The sequence below is a fragment of the Agelaius tricolor genome, unplaced genomic scaffold (assembly GCF_023055355.1).
Source record: "Agelaius tricolor isolate 1412-34295 unplaced genomic scaffold, bAgeTri1.0.p SCAF_13, whole genome shotgun sequence".
Lineage (NCBI taxonomy): Eukaryota > Metazoa > Chordata > Aves > Passeriformes > Icteridae > Agelaius > Agelaius tricolor.
In genome coordinates this window covers 22,273,223-22,286,087 of record NW_027269273.1, presented here as the reverse complement: position 1 = coordinate 22,286,087, position 12,865 = coordinate 22,273,223, and the positions used below count along the sequence as shown (strand labels likewise).

At 50.1% G+C, this 12,865-nt stretch overlaps 1 protein-coding gene across 1 annotated transcript; it reads left to right on the top strand.

Moving 5' to 3' along the window:
* Positions 1-6,045: 6,045 nt before the first annotated feature.
* Positions 6,046-7,783, top strand: LOC139595333 (homeobox protein vent1-like). The gene is made up of 3 exons (XM_071438365.1): positions 6,046-6,494; positions 6,668-6,906; positions 7,424-7,783. Exons 1-3 carry the CDS (start codon positions 6,155-6,157, stop codon positions 7,781-7,783), a joined length of 939 nt encoding a protein of 312 aa, XP_071294466.1. The 5' UTR covers positions 6,046-6,154.
* The last annotated feature ends 5,082 nt before the right edge of the window (positions 7,784-12,865 follow it).

The window sequence follows — 12,865 nt, the reverse complement described above, 5'->3', positions numbered from 1 at the left end:
CTTGCCGTGATTTAAACCCGCGGGGTCTGTGGGGACCGCGCTGGGACAAGCAGGGCTGCGAGGCCGAGCGGCGCCAGCCCCGGGGTGGTCTCGGGGATGGAGCTCAGCGTGCCCGGGGAGTGTGTGCGGCTCCCCACGCTCTGGCTGAGGCTGGCGGGTTTCGTGCTTGGGGTGAGCGCTGGTTAGCGGGACGAACGGGGCATCCCAGCTCCGGGGTCCGAGCTGCAGAGCGGCTGGCGAGACAGAAGCCGATCTCTGTTCGACAGGGTGCTAATGGTCACTTAACATAATGACTCCTTGGCCACAGGTATGTTCAGCAAGCACATGAAATACCTTGCCAGTGTTTTGGCAGGGCTAGCTTGCAAATAGTGTTCTGTTTCCCGGTAATTGCTGAAATGAACGCGAGAGGTGATGCTCCCTTGGCTGAGTCCCTAATGGCATCAGGTTCCTTTGAATGTCTACATGATCATTTCTCTCCCACCTGCAAAAATCGGCTTTCTCTGGAAGGCAACTATTACTTTCCAGTTGTCTAGAAAGCTTTATGTGAAGTAATTTCATTTTTGCTAAAGCCGTCCAACTCTGGCATTAAAATGTCATTGTACTTTTCCCCTTTGGTCTGAGAGGAAGAAACTCGGACTTCATGCTTTATTCCTGCTTGTTTGAATTTCTCCTTCACTGTATTTTAGCCCTGTCAGCAGTAAACTAGCGTCAGCGACACCTGCACGGTACCAGCCGCTCGCAGGAGATGGCAGCGCCCCGGCCCCGCAGCCGAGCCCCGGGCAGCGCGGCGGGGAGCGCCCGCCTTTGTGCCTTCAATCGCACCGCAAGGACCCAGCCCCGGAACGCCCTCCGGCAGCACAAAGCGCTGTGGGCAAGCGAGCTACAAATGGGAAGGGGGAAAAGAAAAAAAAAAAAAAAAAAAAAAAAAAAGGCGAGTCGATTAGCTGGGGAGGAGTAGTTTAATGCTCGTGGGGTGAAATTGTCGGAACCCCCCGGCCCGGCGGCTCTCGAGGAAGAGGCTGTATAATCTGGAAACTGGGCTCCCCGGGGAGGAAAAGGGGATAGGAGGGGAAAATTGCCAGAGCGCTAACTTCAAAGGCCTTCTCCCCTGCCGTGCGTGCGCGGAGGGGGAGAAACCTGATTGAATTAACACCGCGGGGCGGGGGAGCCGCCAGCAACCGCGCGCGGAACCGCCCGCCCCAATTTGGCTAAAGCAGCCATCAGGGGACTGGGAATAGGATCGGGGTGTATCACCCCCTGCAGCTCCTAGACATGGTGGAGCCACTCCAGGGACCTCTTTACAAACTAGGTGAAGTTATTCGGCGTTGTGTGCTAATCGAGAGAGATCTCGCACTGTTAGGCCATTACATCTAATTGCTGCCCATTATCTCTTTCTTTGATACTCAATTAGATGACAATTAACTGGATAAATCCCACCGAAATGGGGGGGGGGAAAGAAAGAGGAGAGACTTGGTCTCGACATGTTCCTTGTGTAGATTTTACTACTTTTCCTTTATACTTGTGTCTTAAACTCTTAGACTTCGACCTAGTGTTATCCTCCAATAGTACCTGTTAGGGAGCTAATCCCAGCGTCTCTTCGGTATTCAGGTAGGCTAAGTGCTTTGATTCTTATTTCAGCCTCTAGTTATTCTGCCTGGGCAATTCTGAACAACTGTGGAGGTGTCACAAGTCCTGAGGCACTGGGGCGATGACGGGCATAGAAATTCAAGTGTTAGTTTTGTTTCGAGCTAACTTGTACTTACCTAGGTGCTTTGTCCATTAGTTCTGCAAAGCACTCAGAAATATTTCCCCGATAAATCGTTTTTAATGCAAAGTGCGTGTTTGCTCCCATAGTGGCTGAATGGGGATATCTGGGCTTGCAGCGTGAGTCGGCAGGGAAGAGGTGGAGCGCTGCGGGCTGAGTCAGTAGCATTTGTCATTTATTGTGTGTTAGCCTGCATTGTTCCCGTGGGCAAAGGAGCGGCGGGGTGATGGCACTGTTAGTGTTCACGGGTACTTCAAACAGAAAAGCATCTATTCCCAAACAATCGATCTCGTTGATGCCTAATTGACTATCTAATAGCACCTATCAGGACATCAAAGGAGACTCTGAATAACCAAGTTAGCATTTCCAAAGGGGAGCAGTGGAGGGTACAAACAGCCATCAGCTGTCCCACCGGCCGGGAGCCCAGCCCGGGCCCTGCGGCTCTGCCATTCCTGGGGCCCCTTCTGAAGGAGAGCACACTGTCCTGCCTCGCCTGCACTTCTAGCCGTGTTAAAACCCCGTTCCTTAAAATGAGTTTACTTGCCTCTGAAGGGCTGCTACATTTCCCCAGGCTCTCTCCTACTGCCCATTTGTGCAGCTAACCGTGGGGTTTTTAGTGGTGTTCCAACGTTAGGGTCTTTTTGGCTTGGGTTTGTTGGGGTTTTCGCTTTCTCATAGTGGAGTGGTTGGCATTGCACCCCCCATCATCTCCACTCCTCCAGTGTTGTCAATAATATATTGGAAAATCGGTGCTTTACATAAATATAATTAGAATCTGGCTATGATGGAGCCACTATCCCAGATCTGGTGGCCTAGTATATCAACTCTCAGTCTATGAAAAATGCTATGATAGTTTGGTTTGTATATTTTGGGGTTTTAGTTTGGGGTTGTTTTTTAGGGATTTTCCCCCATGGTCTACTTACAGACGTGGCTAGCAGGTAGAAAGATTGCCCAACTATGCAAGCAATTATTCCCCTTGAGAAGGACTATTTCTCTGTTGGCAAAATACGTCCACTTTTTCTTCATGTTTTCATGCAAAACCGATGTGATGGTCTGCTGAAGGTGGCCTTGGCACACCACCAGCATTCCTGGGCAACAAAAGTGCTTCAGCATCTGGCAAAGCATGGGCAACTAGTGTCTTGCAGCCTGAACGATGGGCTGGACCTTCCTCAGGCAATACCTTCATGCTGTAGAGGTGCTGCAGTCCTGCCTGTTCCCATGGGTTTACATGCCACGTGTGCACAAAGCCCCAGATGAAATATTCCCAGGCATACCAGTGAGAGAAATCTACCATTTGTTGGTAGAAGCCTTGTCGAGCTCACATGGGAAGAGCACTCTGTCCTGACAGCCATATCTGTAATTATCACATCCTGGCACAACTCTCTGCACTGACATTCGGGGTATCATACCGAGTTACAAGAGTGCATAAGCTTTCAGTTCATTTCTTGAAGCAGCAAGTGTGTTTCTTATGGTTGTAAGGCTTACATACAAAGGCAGAGGAATAAATATTTTGAATTGTGATTTGGAGAAATGGGTCTACCATGTTCTTAATACAACACGTGTAAGAAAAATCTACCCATTTTTCAATATTATGCAATATCTGAACTTCTGAGTATACAGAATTCTCTAGGAAAATACATCATTTTCCCTAAGAATTTAGATTTTTTTTTCACCATGCTCATATATAAGATCAGTTGAATGCTGTAAAAATTTCACATGACAGGAAAGAATTGAATGGAAGTAAATTTGTGTCTCACACTACTGCAAGGTGAGGGGAAGATTTAACTGCAGATGCAGCACTTCTGTCCACCCAGGGTCGTTAAAGTTTTCAAGTTTCTCAAGCTGCCACCTCTTTCTAATGGGAACTACAATAGCCACATAACACCTTCCACACTTTCCCCATCTGTTCCAGGGTTTTGTGGTCCACAGATGCAGCTACTTTCATCTGGAGTTGGGGGGATCCTGGTGTTTGGTTTAAATATCCCGCTAAATAGGCAATTCAGATTGGTGTCTAATAAAAAGAAAATCAGTTTTCGTTGACTTTCAGCAAACTGTGTGACAGGTCAGCTGCTTCCCTGCATTCCCAGCCAAAGGAGAGGCAGGAAATGGCAGCAGCTCTTCAGGGTTAATAACAGTTTCCTTCTATAAGACACACATAATGTACCAGTGCAAATGATGGTCTCTTTGGGCACAGCATTGTGTGGTCCTCGTGTGTCTGGTTCAATTTTGGCAGCTGGGGATGGTGTGTCTCTCCTACAGGGCAGTCCCTGGGTGTTTCTGTGTGCTCGGGTGAGGGGCCTGCAGGGCATGGGGAACCCAAGGCTGCCTGGCTTGGCACAGATTTCTTCTGCTGGAGAAACGGTGGGGGAGGCTGCCCTGCTGGAAGCAGAGTGCGTGCTGCTTGCTGGGTAGCGTGTGCTCTGCTTGGGAGCTCCTGAATACCAGTGGTTTTGGGTATTATGTCTAAACTCCTTTCTGGTGAGGTAGTCAGGCTCTGCAGATAGCACTCACTGCTTTACCAAGGACAATTTGCTGTGCCTGAGTTTCTATGTGGCAGAACGTGAGTTTTTCTGCTTGGATTTGTCCACATAAGAGAATTCAGAAATTATTCGGAAATGGCTGTTCTGAAATAAGATCAGAGATAAGAAAGGGATGTGTTTGCTTCAGAAAAAGAGGTACCAAACACGAGTGGAATAGTTATTAAATCCTGAAGTTATTAAAATTAATGTGCAGGCTCTTTGCTCATTTGGGGAACAAAACCTGTCCCTGCTTGACCGAAATGTGTCTAGGATTTAAAGGTTCGTGTTGCAGTGGTTTTGGGTCAGTGGCACTCACAGGTGTGCGATTCTGATCCAGGGTGGGATCCAGCTGTGTTCCACTGCTTGGACATTTGCATTGGCTTGTGCATATCAGCCAAAATGACAGTCTAGTGCCAGCAGTAAGTGAAACTGCTTTCGTGGCTGTGCCCAGCACCCCTCAAAGAGCAGGGCGATCTCTGTCGGGGCTGTGCCCAGGCAACAACAGCTTTCCCCATCCCTGCCCGGAGGGGATGGTGTTGCAAGCAAAGCTTCAGGAGGCATCCAGCGCTTGGGCTCTGTGGGCTTGGTAAGGTGTTTGCATTGCTCGGGTGCCTGGGCTTTATCCCTCCCCCGGGGCCAGTGTGAGGGAGGGACAAGCCGACTTTGTGGGATCGGGAGGGGTTGATAACCCTCTACACATTCCCGCGGCCACGAGTTACGGGAACACCTGAGACAATGAAAATCAATAGCACGAATATAAGGGGTTTTTTTCCAAATGATTTTCATAATAAACTGGGGAGATGGTTTAGTTGGGGTTTGGTTGACTTCTCTTTTCCTTTCACGTTGCCCGTGTGTGTGGGAACATAGTTTATTGCTGTATTTTAGAAAGAAACAAACTACTTCCCTGTTAGGCCCGGGTTTATGGGCTCCACTTCTTCTGGTGATGCATCCGAACAGAAACTACTCTGAGGATTTTGGAATCATCATTGAAGTTGAGGTCCTATCAGTGCATTTACCCAGTCAGTGAGATTGGCGCTTGCTTCCATTCTCCTTTAAGCGGGGGTTAGGATGTGAGTTATTGAAGTGTCGCTACTGCAGGCGAGCTCATGCTCGGTGTGGTATTTTTTACTGGCGTGACCAAAACCCCGGTGAAGCTGAACAAAAGAAGAACCTGGAGACGGGCTGAGCTGCCCCTTTCCCCCAACCAAGCGGTGCAGGGAGGTGTCTTGGTATCCTCCCTGCATTACAAGGGCACCGTCCTTCTCGGGAAGGGGCATACGGATTGCAGTAGTACGAAGCTGATGAGGTGCGAACTCCGCTGCTCACTCAGCGCTTTGATCGCTAAACGATTGGGGCGATGGGCCGCGTTTTCTGGCTAGACAGACGGCGCCAAGTTCAAGCTGAGAGGGCCCGAGGCTCTGCTCACCCCCAGCCTGGCTCTGGCCCGGGGAGCGAGGCTGAGCCCCGTAGATAGGGACTTCTCGACACTGGCCCCCCGTGGCTTTTCCCAGGGAGGGAAAAGGACCGCGGGACAGGCAGGTTCTACCCAAAGTTCCTTATCCCTCATCCCTGTCCCGGCCCCGTGGGTGGGGGTCTCGGGGCTGGTTTCGGGCACCCCGTGGGGGACCCCGCGACTGAGAAGGGAGCGGCGAACCCGCGCTGGCACCGGCAGCCACGGAGGCTTTGGAGGCGCGTTTGCGGGGCTGGGGCTGCCCGTGCCCTGCCCTCCAGGGGAGAGGGGCAGCTTTGCACTTCAAGGGGGTCTCCCCGGCCCTGCAGACACGCTGGAGCCAAGGGCTGTAGACATTTGCCAGACGTGTGAACTTTCCTCCTCTCTGGTAGCTGTTATCTCTGCCCGATTCCCACTTTGATGTGTGTTCGCACTTACAAACGACCCCTCCCGGCACGGAGCGCCCATATAAGAGCGGGGCCGCGGCCGAGGGTCGCCCAGCCCCTCTCAGCCATGGATCAGGTGAATCAGGTCCAGGTCCCTTCGGCAGAGACCAAACCCGATGGGGTCAGGCCCCACATTTGCTGTGCGCCCCCTCCCCGCGCCCCCAGCTCGCTGGGCAGCTCCACGCTCCTGGTCAGAGCCAAGCCCCGCCGGAGCAGCCCCCGGCCGGGCCAGCCCGGCGACAGCGAGCCCTGCGCGGCCGAGCCGAGCCGAGACCATCCCCGGGAAGCCACCGAGCCCTGCCCGTCGGACACAGGTGCGTGAGGAGGCCGAGTGGGTGGGAGGCCGAGAGATGAGGGGAGCGGGCTGAGGACACGCCGGGATCCAAGCTCCCGCCGGTGCCACGGCCCGGCAGCGCTGAGGGGCGGCGGAGGCGCTGTCCAACCGGGGCAGGGGCCTCACCGCCGCTCCTCCTCCTCCTCCCTGCAGCCCCCGACGGCGGCTGGCTCAGCGCCGACGACTCCTCGGGCTACGAGAGCGAGAGCGCGGGCGCGGAGCGCGGCGGGGCCGCGGCGGCGGGCGGGGGCCGCGGGCGGCAGCGGCGGGCGCGCACCGCCTTCACCTCGGAGCAGGTCTGCCGCCTGGAGAAAACCTTCCAGAGACAGAAGTACCTGGGCGCCACAGAGCGCAGGAAGCTGGCGGCTGCCTTGCAGCTCTCGGAGATCCAGGTTAGTCCCGCAGGAAGCGGATCCTTCCCGGCCCCGCTTGGCAGGAGCAGCCAGGGTCGGCGGTTCCACACCGGTCTTCCCTAAAATGACAGACTCTTGAGTTTGGTAGGGGCTGTGGGATCCCTCGGGGATTAACGAGTTAGCACTCCGGGAAATTTGCGGCACTTTCTATCGGGAAGCCATCAGGGTCTTTTTTTTTTTTTTTTTTTTTTTTCTTAGTGGGATAAACTGTCCTGAATATACGGCGATCTGCGCGTAGACCACGCAGAGCTCAAAATTGGTCTTAAAGACTCTAACTGATTATTGTAAAATCCCTGAACTCAGCCACTCTCTCCTCTACTTCCCGCAGATGTTCTGCCTTTTGCTAAGTAGGGCAAAAACATCAGTCCCGCTGTGTCAATTCCATCTGAAGCAAAAGGGCAAAAGCAGCTGAGATACGGCTGCTCATAGTATCCACATTACACTTAGGCAAAGTCCCTGATTGTCTCCTGCATCCCCCCTTCTTTTTGTTGCCTAGATCAAGACCTGGTTTCAGAACCGGAGGATGAAACTGAAGCGACAGATACAGGACCACCAGCACAGCCTCGTGTCCCCTGTTGCATTCCACAGCTACGCCCCGGGGACCTCCCCAGCTCTGTTTCAGGATGGTCTCCACTACCCCTTTGCTGCCCAGCACCAGAGACTCCTGCCTTTCACCCCGATGCCTGCTGTGCAGTTCGGCTTCTCCTTTCCCAGATATGACGCATCGCAAAGCACCTACCACTTAATGGCAAATGAACTGCCCTACTACCCTCAACACCTTCTTCCTCATCCTTCTTTCCATCCGCTTATTCAGAACAAAATGGACAGGCAATGCCACCCAGTGTATGCATTATAGTGGTAAAGAAGTGTTTTATACTGTAATGTATTTCATGCTCAGAATCTCTCGCCTGATTTGAAAGAATGTCTTTATTAAATTAAATATGAACGTTAATAATTTTATATTTGATAATATTAAAATATTAATAATGCAGTCTAAAATGTTATGTAGATGGTTTTCAGTGTACCCCCCATTTTTTTCATAAATGTGTTTATATATATTAATAAAACTTGAACGGGGTTAAATGTGTCAACTCTATAAAAGATTGCACTTGTGCAGTGCAAACTGCAGTGGTCACTTGTCCTCCTGTGTAAAGGTTTATGGATTTAATGGTTAAATACATTTTGTCTGACTTTCCTACTGTCCCACCGAGATTGTCTGTCTGTTGATGAGTTAGGTAGCCTGGACAGAGGCAACTGCACCAGTTGCCCTGCACTGTGCTTTGAGCTAAGTACATCCTCCAGAGGAAGGATAAGTTGTCAGTGAGTTTCTCCTTTGGATATAAATAAAATATTACAAGTCCAGTCCCATCTTCCATGTGAAGGCAGCAGAGGTAATAATATTTATTCAGTCAGCATGCCTTTAAAAAGGAATTAACAGATCAGGCCTGCATTATGGATTTTTAAAGTTTTACAATTGTTAAAGCATATGCTAGGCAAAAAAAATTAGGGCATAATTGTGTCTGGTTCAAAGCCATATCATCTGATTGCGACTGTAACCTGAAAATTTGGCCCTTGTCTCACCACTAGAAAACAATTATAATTGCGTACTTGCCAATTTGCATTTCTTTAGACAATTTGATCTATTTCCTCTAAACATAAAGTTTTGCTTTAGTAATCCTGAAAGGTGTTGGGTTTTTTTAGTTCCTCCTGGGAGTGGTGTTCACTTCTAAAAGCGCTTTCTTAACACTTCTTAGTCTAGATTTTAATGAAGTTTCGTTAATTCACCTGTAAGGCCTTTTAAATACATTACTTGATTGTTGTGTTGTAGTCTAAATTTCCACCCTCCGCCCTCTAATTCAGTGAGTCATGAGTTTCGATGTATTAGCCTAGGGGGTTCTCACCTGTGAAAAAAATACTTGGAAGAGGTAAAGGGAATTTTCTGTGAAGTGTGTTCAAAGTGACCTAGAAATGCCCAGGTCGTCCCTTCAGCTGCCTGGCGGTATCACGGATCGGTGCTGCCCTGGTGGGGCACAGAGAAGGGGTGGGGTGGGGGAAATTCCTTCGAGGGTCTCCCAGCTTCCCTCCCTCCCTTTTTGCGATGGAGGGAGGTGCTGGGGGGGAGGGTACACGGCCATGGATGCTGGAGGGAGAAGGGAGAGGGAATGTGTGGCACAAAGCCTGCCACGAATGCATGGCACAAAGCTGTGTCAGGCCCCTTTTTTCTCCCTTGTGTGCAAAGGGAGGGAGGGTTTGAGTTTCTTTCCTGGTGGTGGTGTTTGGTGTTTTTTTAATTTTGTTTTGTGTTAATTCTTTCTCTCTTTACACCTGCAGAGTAGTCTAACCATCACCTAGCAAGCAAGTTAGATTGGTCTTGACTGGGGAAGAAGATGTAGTCACATCTGCTGCAGCTGCTTTATGCTGATGTAAGGTCTCTGGTTTCTCATTGTCTAAAGGCTTGGCTTTGCTACTTTCCATAAAACTTGCTTTGTGACTTTTAGGAACAGCCCTAAGTGTTCCCAAGATCAAGCCTTAACTTATTCTGCAGCTTAAAAATTAGGGAGGCTATCAAGTTACAGCCGCAACTTTGGAAGTAAAAAGTGAAATATTTTCTTTTTCAGTGTCCCAAGAGACCTGAATTGGTGAACAATTCGTTTTCATAATCAGATTTAAATTGCAAGTATGCTTGGCGTTGGCATCAACATGCATGCTTGCCTCTTAATTCCTTAGCTTTATCTCTCTTAATGCATAAATGCAACATGTCCAGCAAAAAACAGGTGAGACCACTTGAAGAATGGTGCAGAATATACACATAAAGGAGAATATTGGGGAAGTAGTTCAATTTTGTTCATAGCGTTTTTACCTTTGGTAACATTTTAATTTAAATGCACTTGGCTGTAGCTCACAAATGTTTCCTTAAAAACCCCCACTCAGGTAGAATGGAAAATGTTTTTAACACCATTGCCTTTTAAATTACATAGTTACTACATTAATTTCAGTGTATACAGTACTCCACTTTTTTAGTGGATATCCCTACATGATTAGAGATTATTTTCTGAAAACTTTTAGGTAAGAAAATTTATATAGAAATTTCTATACAGCATGGTGACAACTGTAGAAATAAGATTTCATGTCCTTCACTTCCACTCTCAGTAAACCTTCTCTAATATGAATAAATTATTTTCTCCTCTAATCGAACTTTATCTAATATAACAAAATAAATAGTTACTCTTAGAGATATTTCGCACTTTTTTGAGATTACAGATAATTGTTTACATTTTTAACAGGAGGGAAGATCTGGTTGGAACATCAGTCTTTTATGTTCAGTGGTTAGAGTCACTGCTGGAAGCACAGAAGAGTAACAAGATAATCCTGGCCCGGGAGGCAACAGTAAGGCTGGACTTGGCAAAACTGGCGGAAGAGACTGAGCTGGAACAGAAGGTAACAACAAAGCAGGGTTTGGCACAGCTGGGTGAAGGGAAGCAGCAGAGGTAGCAGAGACATTGACATCCACCCCATGAGGATAACTGGATGTAGCCGTGTCTGGGTAACAATGATAGGGCAAAAACAAGCCCGAGAAAAGAGCCTCAATCCTGGCATCTTGAGTCTGGCGTTTGAACTTCATACGGCGATTCTGAAACCAGGTTTTTATCTGAGGATAGGAAAAAACAGTCAAGAACCAAACCCCTCATCCCTTTTCCATATAGTCCCTTTTCCATGTAGCAATATGGAAAGGCAGACTTATTGTCAAAGTGACAGAATCCATTAACAGTGAAGGTGTAGGGCTAATAACGTTGGCCTATAATTAATGCAGAGGAATTGTCTTGGCATGATGATGAATTGAACCGTGAACATTCCATGGTGCACGACAAGCCAATACCCAGATATGGACCGGGGCTGTAACACAAGACTCGTGCAGTGGGGATAAAAGGGCTGGGTAGGGATGGTTCGGTTAAAAAATCCTGCAATGCCCCAGTCAAATAGATACACAACCATATGAAAGAATTAGCCTGTAAACTGAGGTTCTGGAGAACACAAACGTACTTTTACCTCCGGTGAAGTTTCAGCTTTAGAACTTGCAGTCACCATTTTCCATTTGCCCCTCGTCCCTGGCGCACTCGGAGCTGAGCCGGGCGAGGCCGGGCTCTCACTTTGCTCCAGCCCCGTTTGCTGCCAGCGGGGCGAGGCTGGCGGGCGGCCCGGGCCGCCGCACCTGCAGGAGCTGTCACTGTCACTGTCCCTGTCACCGCCGCGTCCCCCGCTGACCGCCAGGTGCCTCCCACCCCCATGTGCCGCTCGGGTGGAGGGCGAGGCGGCGCTCACCTGGCTCTGGGAGAGGTTCAGCGCGGCGGCCAAGCGCCGCTTCTCGCCGGCGCCGATGTAGCGCTGCTCGCGGAAGCTGCGCTCCAGCTCCCGCAGCTGCGCGGCCGAGAACTTGGTGCGGGGCCGCCCGGGCGCGGCTTCCACCGCCCCCGCTCCGTGCCCGGCGCGCTCCGCGGCCTCCCGCTCCCGGGGCGACTCTGCGGGGACAGATGGGGGCGTCAGAAGGGGGGACCCTTCGGGGGATCCTTCCCTCGGCGGGCCCCGGGCCCCGCGGGCGGTGACCGAAAGCGCCGTGCCCGCCGCTGCGCGGGGGGACCCGGTGGGCGCGGCCGGGACTCACCGGGCAGGTCCCGGGCTCCGCCGCGGCTGCTCTGGGCCAGCCACTCCACCGAGAAGGGCCCCTTGTCCATGTCCCCAGCCCTGCCGGCCCTTGCTGGAGCCTCCCCGGACGCCGGGGCAAACATTTAAAGAGCCGTCCCCGGCGTGGTTTGAAAAGGCCCAAAACATCAAATGAGGGGGGGGACAAAGGACCTCATTGAGAGGCGCTTTAATCTCCCCTTTCAGGTGATTGTTACATCCGCCTAATCTCCGAGCCCAGCAGTTTGCAGAACTCAAGGCTGCCTGACCTGGCGCCAAGTTCAGCGCGGAGTCGTCTCCCCACGTAGGTGCTGGGAATTGCATCACGGCCTGCGCTTCTTCACGCTGCCCGAGCTGCCCTCGGCCCCCGTGATTTCCAATCTCTATCTTCTGCTATGAAGGACGAGGATACAGAAGGGACTGATAACAAAGAAAGACAAGGAGAAGCCTCTTTTATGAGTCTTATACCCAAATTTTGCCACCCTCTTGCCTGTTTGATACAAGGCTCAAAAGAATCCCCTTGCATATAATCAGCAAAGGAACTAGGGACGTGAGGTAGGAACAAGTAAGTAGTCCTCGTCAGATAGAAATCTTGAAGAAATCTAGAAGAAACACTGATACAGTATCTTATCAATATGCCTGTGAGCAACTCAGTGCTCTATGCTAAGTCTCGGTGGGTAGAGGTGGTTTGAGTTTGCAGTTACTTGGAAAGTGTAGGGTTAACTATTTTTTGGTGCTGTCCATGAGGCAGAGTGCTGCAGTCAGGACTCTCATCTATCTCTGAAGTCTGAGATTTGTTGACTCCAGTTTATGTGGAATCAGAGATTTTAAAAAGTCTTCAGGGAGAGAATGGTTGAAACTAGAGGACAGACATCTGCATAGCAATTTGTTAGGTCATTTTAAGAGAACAGGGTGGGAGGTTTTGAATAATTTGAGTTCAAGCTTATGAATTTATTTAAGAATAAGATTAAGCAATGAGCAGTTATGTGTCAGGACAGGAAAAACTGAGAAAATTACTAGTTCGCTTGAATTTATCTGTTCATGTCTTAAAACGCCGTCTCCTTTCCCTGCATCCCAAGAAAGAAATGTGTGCATTTCAAAGTAAACAGTTCTGATGTTCTTATGAAGTAGATCAAAGAAGAGGAGTGTAAACTCTGTTCAGAGGCAGTCTGTTCAAGGATGATTCAGATAAGGGTGAGAAAAGAACCACTTTTAGGGTCTGAAGTGGGCCTGGGATGGCACAGTCCTTATCCTCAGCAAA

Bases quoted from the DNA above. Each gene is read 5' to 3' on its own strand.
- LOC139595333 (XM_071438365.1), top strand. From the start codon at position 6,155: ATGTGTGTTCGCACTTACAAACGACCCCTCCCGGCACGGAGCGCCCAT. The intron at 6,495-6,667 runs GTGCGTGAGGAG...TCCTCCCTGCAG, and splicing joins GCCCTGCCCGTCGGACACAG to CCCCCGACGGCGGCTGGCTC. The intron at 6,907-7,423 runs GTTAGTCCCGCA...TTTGTTGCCTAG, and splicing joins TGCAGCTCTCGGAGATCCAG to ATCAAGACCTGGTTTCAGAA.